The 15,418-nt window shown below is 41.5% G+C and overlaps 1 protein-coding gene and 1 non-coding gene across 2 annotated transcripts in view; one reads left to right on the forward strand and one right to left on the reverse strand.

Annotated features, from left to right (window-relative positions):
* The window catches only part of Myo1e (myosin IE), a 206,213-nt gene that overhangs the window by 61,808 nt on the left and 128,987 nt on the right, over positions 1-15,418 (reverse strand). Inside the window, exons 10-16 of the mRNA XM_020175398.2 lie at positions 13,211-13,407; positions 9,957-10,037; positions 9,566-9,652; positions 6,501-6,587; positions 5,165-5,332; positions 4,177-4,262; positions 1,635-1,716 (exon numbers count right to left, since the gene is read on the reverse strand). Of these exons, the coding sequence (XP_020030987.2) occupies positions 1,635-1,716; positions 4,177-4,262; positions 5,165-5,332; positions 6,501-6,587; positions 9,566-9,652; positions 9,957-10,037; positions 13,211-13,407 (788 nt within the window). The remainder of the gene's footprint in view (positions 1-1,634; positions 1,717-4,176; positions 4,263-5,164; positions 5,333-6,500; positions 6,588-9,565; positions 9,653-9,956; positions 10,038-13,210; positions 13,408-15,418) is intronic.
* Positions 1,975-2,106, forward strand: LOC141421135 (small nucleolar RNA SNORA51). The gene has a single exon (XR_012445809.1). It is a non-coding gene; the product is annotated as a small nucleolar RNA SNORA51 (small nucleolar RNA).

The following is a 15,418-nucleotide window of genomic DNA, read 5'->3' on the forward strand; positions in this document are numbered from 1 at the left end:
GCTAGGATTATAGGCATGAGCCACTGACACCTGGCTTTTGATTTGTTTTCTTGAGACAGGGTATATCTATGTAGCTCAGGCTGGCCTCAAACTTGCATCCTCATGCCTCAGCTTCCTGAGTGCTGGGATTATAGGCAGGTACAACCATGCCAAGTGAGACTGTCTTAAAATAACAACAACAAAACACCACCAGCTTGTGCCTGAATGTTCTTTTTGTTGTTGTTGTTTGCTATTTTATTTATTTTTCTTCTCCTTTTATTTTATTGTTTTTACGTTTACTTACATGTATTTACATTGTTGTGTACATGTGTTCCCCCATTTCCCCCACCGAATGCTCTTTTTGACTGGAATCCTCTTATTGCACTGAGCTTGAATGGGTTGTGCTCATTATTCCAGCCAGTGTTTCTGCACTCAGGAATTTTATCAAGAACTGGGGACAAGAGTGAGCCAAAGAACAGGAGAATAACAATCAAGGTGACCATGAGGCCAAGGCTATCCAGAAGTACACAGAGTGAGGGACAGCATGGATATGACCACAGAGTGAACAAGGGGGCATGGGCAGTCTAGGCAAGGAACCAGCACGTGCACTTAAAATGTTTGTTCCGAATTAAACAGAGGTGACAAACCCGTTGTAAAGAGGGAATGTAAGAGCTACTCGCAGACATTTTGTGCAGGCTATGTTTCAGGCACTCTGTTAAATGCTTTAGAATGAATTATTGAATTTAATCATTATAGCAAACCCCCTGAGATCAGTTCTATGATGCCCATCTTACTTAGATAAGCAAAAGAGGCAGGAGAGTTTAGTGACAGGCTGGCAATCACAAAGTAAAAGCCAGAGCTGGAATTTGAACACAGACAACCAAACCGTAAAGCTCCACTATTAATCACTTGGTCTCTGTAAAATTGGAGATGCATTTAAGTGATTGGATTTTTTTTTTTTAATTCTTAACTGGCATAGTCTTTAAAAAAAGATCAGTGACTGTTTCTTAAAGTTACATCATACAGTTTTTTCAGTGTAAACTCTTAATTCACAGCATAATTAGGAATAACGAATTTGGCCACACTCGCTCAGGTAACTCTGTCCACACGGGATTCCTGAAAAACATAAGAATTCCTTCTGATTTTGAGACACCATGTAGCCAGATGTGTCTACAATTCACAGCCAAGAGGGCCTGCAATGCAGACCAGTGGTGTGTGTGTGGTGTGTGCAAATTGCTCCTAAAAGGATGAGATAGACTTTTAGGCAAGTAAAGTTCCACACTTGGCAGGTTGGGGGCTTGGCCTGAAAAACTCATCAATACCCAAAACATGGCTCCAAACCACAAAATTTTGCTGATAGTTTAACATAAATCCTTCTAGATTCAGTTGAAAACCATTTCCTCTTAGAAAATAACTGCTTATCATCTGCTATTAAGCTATGAGCTGCTTAATGTACATCTGGGGTTTCAGAAAAGCTAAGTCAAATGCAGCTACATCCTGTCATCTTTTCCCAAGCTGCAAGATTACTTCTGGACATCTCTGGAACCATCCCCTTGCATCTCCGTGACCTCCTTCTAGCCCAGAGGTGCAGTTCCTGACTCCTGGAGAACCCTAGCTCTTATAAAAATCTTTAAACTTCCCCAAATAGAACTAACCTTTATTTTGCTTCCCGCAGTTGTTGGGCGCCCTTTCTTGTCAGCTTGCAGGTTCTCAGGAAATAGAGACTGTATAAAAGGTCTGGAGAACGGGAAAGAGAATGGGTCAGCAATCTGTCCATGCCATGGGGGCTGAAAACCTGCTTCCGTAGAGAATAAGGTAGAATGCTGTCCAGAAGAACAGCCTTGACCACAGAAAGGCCATCTGACTCACAGGGCAAGCCAGCAGGATGTGCCTGGGGGAGAATGAACAGTAGACAAGAGATTCAAAGAGAAAGGACTTGAAGATAAAACATCTCAGCCCGAGCCTGAAAAGTAAGTTGAAAAACTCTGCCTTTGGGACCTCCTGGTGCTGACCACAGGCTGCGTTCTTACCCTGACTGTACAAAAGGAGGAGGGAAAGTAAACCTGCCCCTTATACACCTCAGCCCACTTCCTGTGCCTGGTTTGTATTGTGAATGGGGACACATAAGGAAAACAAAACAAAGCAGATACACCTGGGCTTAGGGAATGCATGCACTGCTTGCAATGGGCACGGTTGACAGTCACACTGGGTTAATAGTTGGGAGAGGGGCATCCTACACATTATAGATTACTCAGTAGCAACAGTAGACTACTTAGGAGATTCTAGTCACACACCATCCCCACCCACAGAAAACCTTGACAAACTGCTTTTGAATATGAGTGAGTCTACGTGGATCAGTCACAAATCACTAATGCTTTGCCTGTAGAATATGTTCCATTAATATTTTTTTTTTTTTGTGGGAGGGTGGAGGATGGTACTGGGGTTTGAACTCAGGGCCTTGTGCTTGCTAGGCAGATATTCTACCACTTAAGCCATGGCGCCAGTCTCTGTTAACAGTAACAGAGCTGCTAGTGTTTACATGCCTGTCTCACCAGCACACAGGGCAAGGCCATGTTTTAGTATTTTGGTGCCCTTGGTGTCTGAGGAATATATGGTCTAGCATTCAGTAGGTACTTAATATTTGCTAACTGAGTGAATGAAGTGATCCAGGTGAGTTGGTAATCCAACACTATAACCAAATTCATTTCAACTAAAATGACTTCTTAGGTGTCTTGACTTTTCCAGGAAGTCTACCCAGCTGTCTACTTTTCACTTGACCAGCCATAATTATAGATTTCTGCAGCAGCTATGTTTATAAAACAGCATGCCATGTCTATATGACAGGACTTTATGTAGAACAACCAATGCTCTTGAACTTGGCAGGAATTTTAATAATTAGAAACAATTTCTGGAAGAAAGTTTTCACCTGGCTGCCATGAAACCCACAAACTAGGACTTGTGGCTAGCTTGACCTTTCCAGAGAAGAGAAAATTGATTTTGTGTATTTTGAATGAAAAAAAAAATTGACATCATAAAGGTGGTGATATGAATTCAGGCCCGGGTGGAGGGGGAAGGGAGTTGGGGGAGAGAATTAAATGGAACAGAACATTCTCACCAGAGCCTGAAAAAGAAACTGTTTGCTTTCATTACAATAAGGATTTTCTTAGAAAGTTATCAGGATTGTTGTTGATTACAAAAGTTAGCTTTTGTATTTTTCTTCAGTGCTGGGAATCCAATCCAGGGTTTCACACATGCTAAGCAGGCTCTCTACCACTGAGCTACAGTCCCAGCCCAAGAAGTTAATCTTGATGTTATGGCCATTTAAGTAGCAGAGACTGAAAGGGCATGTCTTACTTACGAGCAGCTCTGAAAATTCTAAAATCTGGAGGTCTATGAATACTGCAATTGCTTGGTATGTACATGCTACTCATGTAAATTACATCTTGTTCTCTGGGACTTTGGGAACCTTCTGTAAGGAAGAGTAGGAGGAAGGGACAGAGAGCTGGATCTGAGAGCTCCAGCAGCTTGCAGAGGGATGCCTCTACTGCCCCACCCCTGTAACTTAGGGTAATTAAAATGGATATTTGAGCTAGGCATGATGGCACACGCTGTAAACCCAGCACTCAGGTGGGAGAGGCAGAAAGATGAGTTTGAGGCTAGCCTAGGCTACACAGTGAGACCCTATCTCCAATACAAAAGTAAAAAAGGACCTCTGAGTCAATCCCTCTCTAGTTGTTACTTTCAAAGTTCTTTGAGTTTCCAAGTGCTTCAGGAACTCAGGTTAACTGGGTCTTGCTAAGCCATTAGCCATCTTTAAAAATGGAGTGAGAATGGAAGATTCTTTTGCTTTTGTTCCAAAGGCAACGTATTACAGAACCAGACTGTTCCACTCTTGATGATCAGAAATGCCTATCCCAATCCAAAAATCAGTATGGTCACTTCTCCCTTATAAAAGTTTCGAGAATGGATGGTGCTAGGCACACAATGGCACATGCAATTGGAGACAGGAAGCCTTAGGGACACGAGGAAGAGTCTGAGATTGGAGAAAAGACAGTTATTTTAAGAAAGCAAATTATAATCCAGACTTGACAATTCAAAAGAGTAAAATGCCAAGCACTCAAATACCACAAATTTGTTTTAATATTGAAAATTTCATCAAACCTATTTTGGATGTCAGATAGGACAAATACCACTTACAGCTCGCTGGTCTGCATGAGTTCGATGAGATCCGTGAAGAGTACATCACGGTTTCTTTCACAAAAGCCATCCATGTCATAGGATACCTGGCCAAGAATGAAAAGAAATATAATTTTACCCTTTAAGTATTTCTTTGAACAAAACCCTTCAAGTGGATTTAGCTCTCCTCACCAAAACTCAAGTTTTCCAGATATGGCATGTGGGGTTTCATCTGCACTGTCACATAAAGATTGTGTTATCTGACTTAGCTGACAATGGCTTGCAAATGGTGATGATGATTTTGTGTCCCAGATGATCTGTGACCAGGACTCCTATTCTCAAGGTCACACGTCCTTTCTTCAATGGATCCATCTGGGCAATAAACTAAACTCTGTTCCTAAAATCTACCAAAGATGGAATAAAAGTGTATGCTCACTAATCCATTGCAATCGGCCATGTCACCTGAAGCTTTGTTATGTTTCCCATAAGTGGTATCAGAGTTGCCAGAAACTCATACTCAAGGACCCTGGTTAGTGAGAGACCAGATGGGATGAAAAATGAGACCAGTTGGATTTCCACAGGACCATGAAGTACCCAGGAGCCTTGACCTCAACTTACACCGCACCCCCACATAGCCTGGCACCTGCTAGCCATGGATTTTATTAGAACAAACACCAAAGTGAACTCTGGTCCTGATTTATGTTCCCAGTGGGCACCAGAAGGCAAGGAATGGAATTTTGTGATTGCATCAAAGGGCAAGACAAAAGTCCATTCCTTCAGCAGTTACTATATATACCAGGGTGATTGACGCTTTGAAAATAAGCAGTTGTGTAAACAATGTTTTGTTTCTCTTCCTTGAATTCCTCAAAGGTCCTATTTGCTGAATAAAAAACCCTACACGGATGTCATGTAACTCATGAGAAAATAGATGGCAGACACAAAGGCTCAAAACAGGGAGCCATTATCATGGCCCCTGCCCTGCTGAACTTCGTGCAGTCACCAGCCCTACCTTCCCAGCATAGTGGTGAATAATGAAGCCTTGGTTCCAGCTGTTGAAGTGCTCGTGGCTTCCAATCTGCATCTGGAGTTTCTGGAGCAGTGTCTGATCGGCTCCCTCACCCACGGCGTGCATGGTGGCACACACATCATCCAGGATGCTCATGATCCCAGGAGGGTTCTGATGGGACCAAGAAGGCAAGACACCAGTCACTGACTCTTCCAAAGCATACAATGCCAATCAGGCCCTTTCTTAAGCCAGGAAACTGCTCCCTAGATAAAGGTACCATCTTACAAGTCAGTCATTCCCTTCAGGCAAGAATGCAAGGCCCCAGTAGGCAGGTACCGCTCAGACCTAAAGATGAAGGAAAATCTACTTCCAAGATGCTGTTTCACTGCCTCAGGTTTTATTCAAAGTCACACAAAGTCACCTCTTTACTACTATTTGTACCAAGTTGACTTTAACAATCCAAAAGAAAAATAAGACATTCTTCTTTGATTCTCACTTCTGAACGTTCCCGTTCAGCCTGTCACCCAGGTACACCTTGCTTATTTAGTTACATACTTCCATATTCTACCAACATGGCTGACTTTTCATATAGCACTGATTTATAAACAGCCCTCATGGTTTATTCATCCTCCATCTTGTTACTTCATTGCTCTGATATGCTGCAGTTGATTCAATGACTGAGCTTCCATACATGTTTTTACTACTTCCAGTCTGGGGCATTAATGAAAAAAAAAAAAACAGTCCTATAGAGACCTCTGTCTACATGGCTTTTGTTTACTTTTGAATCACTTCTTCGAGTGATTTAATATGGTTTAATCTATGAAGTTCAAATTGCAAAATTACAACAAACACCACAACAAAACTCTTTGATTTTAGTGTAGGATATTAACTACAGTCTTAGAAGACGGATGCTTGAACTTGAAGACAGGGCCCTTGTTGTGGCTCTGCATATGCTGTCACCAATGTGAGAGTTGTCTTTCAGAACTCAGTAACAAATTCTACTTGTGAACTGACATTTTACGCATGTCCACATTTACTACAATAACAAAACGGCTGTTCTAGTTTCACGCAAACACATTTACATGAAACTCATGTAATTGCTGACATCCTCTGTAAATTAGAGTTGTTAAGTTGCCTGTCTTAAAACAATGACCACAGGACTGGTGGAATGGCTCAAGTGGTAGAGCATCTCCTAGCAAGGCAAGGCCCTGAGTTCAAACCCCCAGTACCCAAACAATAAATATAAAATAAAAGTAAAAATAAAACAATGACACAGATCACAGAGAACAAAAACTCAGTTAATGTGTACAGTGAAGAGACACACAAAATCAATACTTACAACTTTGTTTTCTATGAGGTCACACACGATTTTGTTATTAAAATACTCAATGGGTGTCCACCTTATTCCTTCTTGAACGTATTCTTCCTGTATGACAGAAACCAGAACACACATCAGAAACACACATCTGAAAGAGAAAAACATGATGTCTTTCCACAAAGACTGGGAACTTTAATTTCTTATTTTCCAAGAGGTGATGGAAAGGGAACATTTCATAGGCTGGTGATTTTTATGTTTAGTTTGAACCATAAGACATTGCTACCATACTATTGTTTTTGACTAATGAAAATGACTATTTAATATGATTTAACCTCTTAAGTCCAGTTACAAAGAAAACAAAAAGCAAAAAATCTCTTTGACTTTACCATAAGACAGTAGTACAGACCAACACTTAGGTACTTAAGAACAGGTTCTAAATTCAAATTAGCTGCTCACTGAATGCCATGTACACTGCGCTGGTTTTCCTTTCTCCTCACTGGTCTTGCTTTGTTGGCCTCCTTTGCTAGATCTTTCTTCTTCCCAGACCTTTATATGTGATGGACAGTCACACAGTCTTCCAGAAATATGGTTTAGTCACCCATCCTTGCTAACTAACTACAATCAATCCCGTGGCTTTTTACCTGGTGTTAACCTGTAAGCTAGTGTTCTTTGAGCTCACTTTTCTAAACTTGCCCTTGACATTGAGTTCCAGACTCCTATGTGTCCTCCATATTGGAACCTCAATGTGGATATATAGTAGGCTTCTCATACTTACCATGAGCAGAGGAGGTTTTTGTTTTTCTTCTTTGTGGTCTTGGGGCTTGAACACCCTTGAGCCACTCCACCAGCCCTTTCATGTGAAGGGTTTTTTTGAGATAGGATCTCGCAAACTGCTTGCCCTGGCTGGCTTTGGACGTCAATCCTAATCCCTGACTCCTGAGTAACTAGGATTACAAGTGTGAGCCACTGGCAGCTGGCTCAGAGGAGTTTTAATGCCACAGTTCCCACTGACTACAGTCAATGACTCTTCTAGTCCTACCTTTCAGTAAAGGGTCTCATCTGAGTTGGGAATCCTGCTTGATCACTCTTTCCTTCTGAACTTATTACTGATTATTTTGAGCAAGTCTTATTGGCTCCAGGAAACTTCAAAATATGATGAAGATTTTCTTTTTGCAGTGCTAGGGATCAAAGCTGTGACCTTGTGTATGCTAGGCTAAGTGCTCTATCCCTAGGTTACATGTTCCTCGCCCTCTCCCACTCCCAGCCTTTATAATACAGTAAACTGATTGCTCATCAGAAAAAAAAAAGTCTTCTTGGCTCCACTCTTCAAATATAATACTTGAATCTGACAATCCATCACCATGTCTCCATCATTACTGCTATCATTGTCTGCCTCCCTACCTCCCTTCCTTCCTCCTCCTCCTCCAATCTCTCTCTCTCTCTCTCTATATATATATATACATATAGCCCAGACTGGCCTCGCACTGGAGATCTTCCTGCACCAGCTCCCAAATGGAATGACAGGCATCCACCGCCATGCCCAGCCTGAGCTTTTGCCATCTCTTGTCCTGTTTCCTGCAGTAGTACCTCACTGGTTTTTAAGCTTCTGCTCTGGTTTATTTTCTCCTGACTCTCTTCACTCTTTAAGTCTATAGTGCCAGATTGCTTTTCCCACAAGTTACAGCTCACAAGTGCAAATTAGATCATTTCAATTCTTTAATGGGTCCCCATCACATTTACCCCCTAAGTCTGAGCTGCGCCTTGTGACCCAGGCCCTGCCTTCGTCTCTGACCTCAGTCCCTACTGTGGTCTCCTTGACGTCTGCTCTGTAATGGTAATGGTGGAAAACTAGAATTCCAGGGCAGAGGTTCCTGTGGAACCTATGGCCCATTGGGGTCCCTTAAGCAGAGGCATGAGCACTTCTACAACTAAATACCCCCTAAAGAGCCTTTGATATGTGTAGAAGGTAGAATAGTGTTCCCAAAATTTCATGTTTTCCCCAAACCTCAGAATGTGAGGCTTGGAAATAAGTCTTTGTACATGCAGTTAGCTAAGAATATCATAATTAAATCATCCTGGACATAGAATAATCCATAAACTCAAAGACTTGTGTCTTACTGGGTTTCGTTTGTTTGTTTTCAGATGGGGTATTGCTATACAGCCCAGGCTAGCCGTGAATTCTCAATCCTCCTGTGTCTAGTCTTGCAAGTACTGGAATTACAGGTGGACACCATCATGCCTGACTGAGAAGGAGAAAGAGATTGACAGAGAGAGACCCAGAACATAAGGCAGAGACTGCAGTTATACCACCATAGTCAAAGAATGCCAGGACCCACAAGAGCTGGAAGAATCCTAGCATTCTAGGAAGGATCTCCCTTAGAGCCTCTGGAGGGAATGTGGTGCTTGATTTCAAACTCTGGGCTCTGGATATTAGAGGAGAAATGTCTGCTGTTTTAAGCCAGTTAGCATGCACTTTGCTATGATGGTCCCAGGAATCTAAAACAATATGGCAGCTGCACTGAACTTTTAAGTAGTTTTTTTTCTTTTTTTGGTTATACTAGGGTTTGAACTCAGGCCCTCACACTTGCTAGGCAGGTGCACTACCACTTGAGCCACGCTTCCCGCCTTGCATGGAACTTTTAGAAGAAACTGTAAGTAAGATATGTAAACTCAAATAAGAATTACAATGTCATCTTTGTTTAAAATACATATACTTTTGGGGAAGATTGAGAGTGATGAAATCTGAGAAAACCAAGCTTTTCCTTTGGAACACAGTATATGCACAGACCCTTTGGGTTGGAACTAGGGCTCTCAATTTCTACTTGGTCAATGAGTCAGAGTGGAGTAAAAACAGCCAGTCATTACAACTTCACAGGGCCATTTGCTGAAGGAGAAAGAAAAAGTAGCAGATGGTATTTGTATTTCACAGACTAAAACGCTACAATGGCATATGGTTTTTCTGTATGACTGTATTAGATACACTTCCTAATACAAGACTGAAACTTGAATATATTATCAAAAGAGAAATATATCCCTTAAAGCAAATTAGAAATAGAACAGATAAAGGAGGACGTGGGACTTCGTACCTGTTCCGCCTTTAATGTCAGCTCAATAAAAATCTGCTGTAGCTTCTCATTAACAAAATTGATGCAAAACTGCTCAAAGCCATTTTTCTGGAGGAAAAAAAAAGGATGCTTGCCTGTAATCACTTTGCAAAATTATTTAAAAGTCATTTCTTAGTTATTTAGCAAAATGTCTCAATGTGAAAAGCTTTAACAGAAATGTTGGATGCGTCAATAGCAAGAAGCATAGTTTAAATTTAGGAGAAACTAATTTGGTAAAGGTACATGAAGAACTCACAAAGGCAAAAATGAGCCAGAGAGAAATTTTCTTTCCTTGCCCAGAGTTATTTCTCGCAGGCCAGATGAAATACGTCACCTTCTCCCCTAACCTCTGATTTTTGCACGCTGGTCTCACCTGGAATATTTCAAAGCCGTAGATGTCCAGGACCCCAATGTTGTACTCTTCGTGGTCCTTCTCCATGGCTTTATTGATGGACTGGGACAAAATGAACAGCAGACAATTAACTCCTTTCATTCATATTGAAAACAGGCATGGGGGTGGGGGACAGACTGTATAGCAAACCCTACAGCCCACTGGAGACATGTGAAGATAGATGACTTGAAGCTTTAAGAAGGTCTCAGTGTGGCCAAGTGTGGTGAATCATACCTATGAGCCTGGCTACTTGGGAGGTGGAGATCAGTCAGGTTGAGGTTTGAGGCCAGCCTGGACAAAATGTTAGCAAGATCCCATCTCAACCAATGAAACTGGTGTGATTGTGTGTGCCTGGCATCCAGCTGCGTGGAAGGTGTAAACAGGATGGTTGTGGTCCAGGCCAGCCTGGGAAAAATGTTTCTATTTGAAAAATAACTAAACCAAAAAGAGCTAGGGGTGTGGTTCAAGTGGTAGAGCACTTGCCTAGCAAGCTTGAGGCCTTGAGTTCAAATCCCAGTAAAGTCTTGGTGCAACATCAGGTATTTGCATCCAAAATACTGTAGTAGGGGGGAAAATATTTGCTTAATGATGAGTTAGCTTTTCTCAGGAACTCTTGAGAATTGGAAGAAAACGTCACCTTGGATGATCAAAGTAAAAACTTATTTCACGTGAAGAATATTAAAGTCTATAAATATCATTTTCATTGTCCCCTATTCAGCAATCATTTAACTATCAATATGCCAGAGATGCCAAGGATAAGACAGTCCCTGTTTCTGGGAGCTTATGGAGAGGGTGAGCTGCCCACAGATCATGGAAATTGCTTTTGAGCAGCTTACATGTACTTGATGTTGGCTGGAAACCCTCCACGTACTGCTGCACTGAATGGTCATTCAATTTTCGTAATGGCAGCAAAACCATTTTATCCCCATTTCCAGATAGATGCCTAATATTGCAGAGGGCAGGAAGCAGGGCTCTGGATGAAAGGTAAGCAGTATGGTATCCAAATCTGGGTTTTTGATCACTGACAGAGACACCAGGTAGTTCAATGGCCCAGACTTCATGACAACAGGGTAGGTGTGGATTACAGAAGGCAGACAAAGAAGTAACACCAGAGAAAAATTCCCAGAGCTGTGGATACCTACAATTTGAAGTACCAGAGATGTTTTCTGGGCAAAGAAAATGACATGTATTTTGGGAACTAATGAATAATGATATAGAACACCAGCCCAGTACCTGGCACAGGTAAATGTCAGTTCAAGTTAGTATAAATTTCATGGGTATTCATCCATTTACCTCAAAGAAATTGAGGGATGGATGGCAGGCAGGGAGGTGGGAAGTCCAGCACTGGACAGTTCCCTAACTGATACAAGAGCTGTGGGTTCTTGTTCTAGTTCTGCACCACTCTTGCTCTATGGCCTTGGGAAAATCACCAATAACTCATGCCTGAGACTCCCTTCTCAGTAAATGAGGGACCTGGACAAGCTAAACACACGACCCTGACCTTTTTCAGTCATCTTACCTTTCAAATTCGCAGAGCACACAGAATATTCATCTTACCCTGTTCTGCCCAGCTATACCCTACCCATACCTAAGCTTTGTAGGGATTAATGCTTGAATGCAGACAAAACTACTTGCATCCTATGCCCTTGCTATTGTCCCTTGACTAAGGTCTGTTTAGGGTTTCTCTTTACTTTGAATAATAAAATTGAGAGGAGCAGAATAGCTAGGAATCTAAATCCTCCTAGAAAAACCACATAAAAGCAGTGACCTTGGGTAAATTCTGTGCCTCACTTGATTTACCCATAAAATAGAGATAATGTCTAATCCACAATGTTGTTGAAGGAACTAAATGAGATATTTTCTTCTAAAATATTTATTATAGAATTAGTACCTGACGATATATAGGTGTTTGCTATTATTCTAACATTTAGAGGCTACATTGGTTAACATAGATTCATGGGGTCAGTTTACATTGCTAAAAGACTAAATTTCAGAATATATGTCATATATATCTCTGTGCACTATATGTATATGTGTATGCAAGTGTGTGTGTGTGTGTGTGTGTATTTGATAATCCTCCCTTTGAAAGGTGGAGTCTAGGGCTGAGGGTGTGGTTCAAGTGACAGAGCACCTGCCTAGCAAGCAAGTCTCTGAGTTTAAAAAAAAAAAAAGGGAAAAAAAGGTGGAGCTTATTCCTTCCTCCTAGTAAGACCTGTACTTGGTGACTTCCTTGAAATGGACTGAAGGTGGCAAAGTGACAATACTGAAGTCCAAGATTAGGACACAAAGAAACTTGAGGCTTATTGACCATACTTCCTCTCTCAGGTCACTCATGCTCAGGCAAACCAACTGTGAAACTGTGAGATTTTCAAGCTGTGCTAAAGAGAGGTCCATAGAGCAAAGACCTGGGACCTCCTGCCAACAGCTGAACGAAGTGAAGGATCCATCTCTCAATACCTCCTTGGCTCCCAGTCAAGTCTGAGTGCGTCTCACATCAGTATCACAGCTTCAGTCTTGACCTTGAGTCAGAACCACTGGGCAAGTCAGTCTCAAACACATGACCCACAGAAATGGTGAGATGGAGAAGTGCTTATTGTTCCAAGCTGCCTTGTATGGGATTAATTTGTCACACAAATTGTTCCTTCCTATTATTGCTTATACTCTCTCTACAACAAAGTTAGAAATAAGGGCAAAATAGTTTCTGCTGGGTATTGAGGGGGGGGGAGAGGGAGGGGGCGGAGTGGGTGGTAAGAGAGGGGGTGGGGGCAGGGGGGAGAAATGAACCAAGCCTTGTATGCACATATGAATAATAAAAGAAAAATGAAAAAAAAATGTATGACAAACACAATATTCTTTTTTTTTTTTTTTTTTTAGTACTGGGGTTTGAACTCAGGGCCCCATGTGAGCCACACCTCCTCAAATACATCCCCAAACCTGTAGGCTCAAAAATTAAGAAAGGTCCAGGAATATGGGATTCTTCTTCTCTTTTTTGGTTACTAGTCCTGGCTTTATTAAATATTTTGTGCAGAAAAAAGCTAGTACCATGTTAGGTTTAGGTAATGTGTCTAAAAGTAAAAGGAGGATTCAACAGCACCAGAGTAGAAAGTAAAATAGAGGGGAGGAATCAGGTAATGATGAGAAGAAATGAGCTAAAAACTTGAAAACAAATCCTTAGTAGTTTTACTCTTTGTAGCTAGAACCTGAAGTTTCACCCATGTCAGCTGATGTGGACTTACATCTACTAAGAAATCAAAGACACGGGCATGTAGGGCCTTGGCCAGTGCATCTCTGGTGTAACAGGCCTGCTCCACATTGAGGGTCACGTGGATGGACTCTGATTTGCCTCCCCACTTGCTGTCCATCTGCCGGCTCGTTAGCTTCTCTTTCAACCGGTCCTGGTTTATCCCCAGCAGATATGCAGGAAAAGCCAAAACTGTGGAACATAAAATATGATTGTCTTTCAGACTTATAACCATTTATCTCCAAAGATGTGGAGGCATTTTGTGTTTATGTGTGTGTGTGTGTGTGTGTGTGTGTGTGTGTGTGTGTGTGTGTAGACACAAGGCAGCATGGTTAACCCACCAGGACTTCTTCTCTAGTGAAGGCTACTTATCAGCAATCTCACTATCACCCACCTACTTTGTTTTTCCCAGTTTTTTTTTTTTTTAATTACATCAGTCAATTCCTTTGACTACCGTGACTTCCAATCACACAAGAAGGATGGTAGACTAATCTCTCCTACTGAGATCACAATGAAATAAATACCTAAAATGGACATTTCTCTAAGCTTGCAGCAAGACATCCTGGAAGGAACTCAATCAAGAAACATTTCTTTGGCTCCAAATTTGTTTTCTTCCTTTGGGTACAATATTTTCACAGCATTAATGCCAGAGAACCTGGCACCTGTTATCATCTAATAGTAATTATAACCAATCACCTATCTACTGATTGCTCATAATGAGTAAGACTACCAAAAGAGTGGAAAGGTTACACGATGTTTAATAAATCCTGAAGACAATCTAGATCAGACAAAGAGTTTACCAAATAAAGAACCTTTCTAAAAGGTGAATGCCTGCCACAGACAAAAGTTCTGGAGGAATTTAGAACAGGAAGTTATTACTACATGCTGAGACAGTCAAAGAAGTCAAAGAAGGTGTGGTATTTGGACTGGACCTGAAAGGAGGGACAGGATTTGTACAGTGTAGATGGGGGATGGAATGTGCGAAGAGGAGGCAGGGATGTCAGAGACAGGGTAGGGCTATGTCTACATTGTATAAACCAGCATTGATGATAGCTAACGTTAAGGTGAGATTAGAAGGCCACAAGGGATTCCAGTTCTGGGATTCCTTGAATGGCAGGGGACATCTGGGCAGTAGGCAAACGTGAGTCAAGATGGCTTTTAAAGAGACAAATTACAAGAAGATGGCAGATGCAGTGGAAAGGAGAGGACAGTGTTATTCAGACCACAGCACACTCATGCCATTCTAACAACACGTAGTAGGATAGCTTTTGGTCTTTCAATAGAAAAACCAAGATTTTTGTGGCTCAGCAACTTGTTTCAGGCAATGATACCAAGAGGAGAGCTACTGATATAGAAGGGATTTTCTTGATTTCTGGTCAAAATTCTCTACAATGAATAAATGACACTATTCTCAGGCTGAAAGAATGCTCTCATTTTTCCAGTATGAATAGAAGGCTTTTATGGATGTAAATGAAAATTGTGAAATTGGATATGTGTCTTCTTTCTGCATAAAGCTTTACTAAAATTCTTTCATAAAAGGATTGTGCTAAAGTGCTTATGACAACACTGGGCATCGTGGTGCACACCTGAAATCTCAGCACTTGGGAGGTTGAGGCAGGAGGATTTCAAGGATTTCAAGTTCAAGGCCTGGCTGGGTTATGTAATGAGATTCTGGTGTTTTTCTTTTTAAACCTTATGATAATGCTGAAAAATCACAAGCCGTGGGCTGCTGGAGTGATTCAAGAGGTAGAGTGCCTGACTAGCAAGTGTGAAGCCCAGAGTTCAAACTCCAGGACTGCCAAAGGGGGGAAAAAAACCCCAAAACCAAAAAACCACAGCCTCTCAATAAGGGATGATGTGTTTGAATTGCACAGATGGTGTTAGGATGCAATGGGTTGACATTTCTTAGCATTTAATTTCCAAAAAACTCAAGCCAGTGAACACATTTTGAAAAAGTATAATACCAGAACAAGGTGTTTATCATCTACGAGTGTTTCACAAAAATGCTTTGACCAATGGAAAGGCTTCCCTTTACAGTGACATGTGACCCACACCCAGGGTGCTGATTTGACAGTGACCATTTCCTTTAGATTAGTTTTAATGCTAATGCATGTCTAGAATCCTTAACATGTATCTTCCACTCACCTAAAACTTCCTTTATACAGAGTAAGGACAGATGATATCCACAGATCAGACCGATAGG

This window comes from Castor canadensis, chromosome 2 (genome assembly GCF_047511655.1).
Source record: "Castor canadensis chromosome 2, mCasCan1.hap1v2, whole genome shotgun sequence".
Lineage (NCBI taxonomy): Eukaryota > Metazoa > Chordata > Mammalia > Rodentia > Castoridae > Castor > Castor canadensis.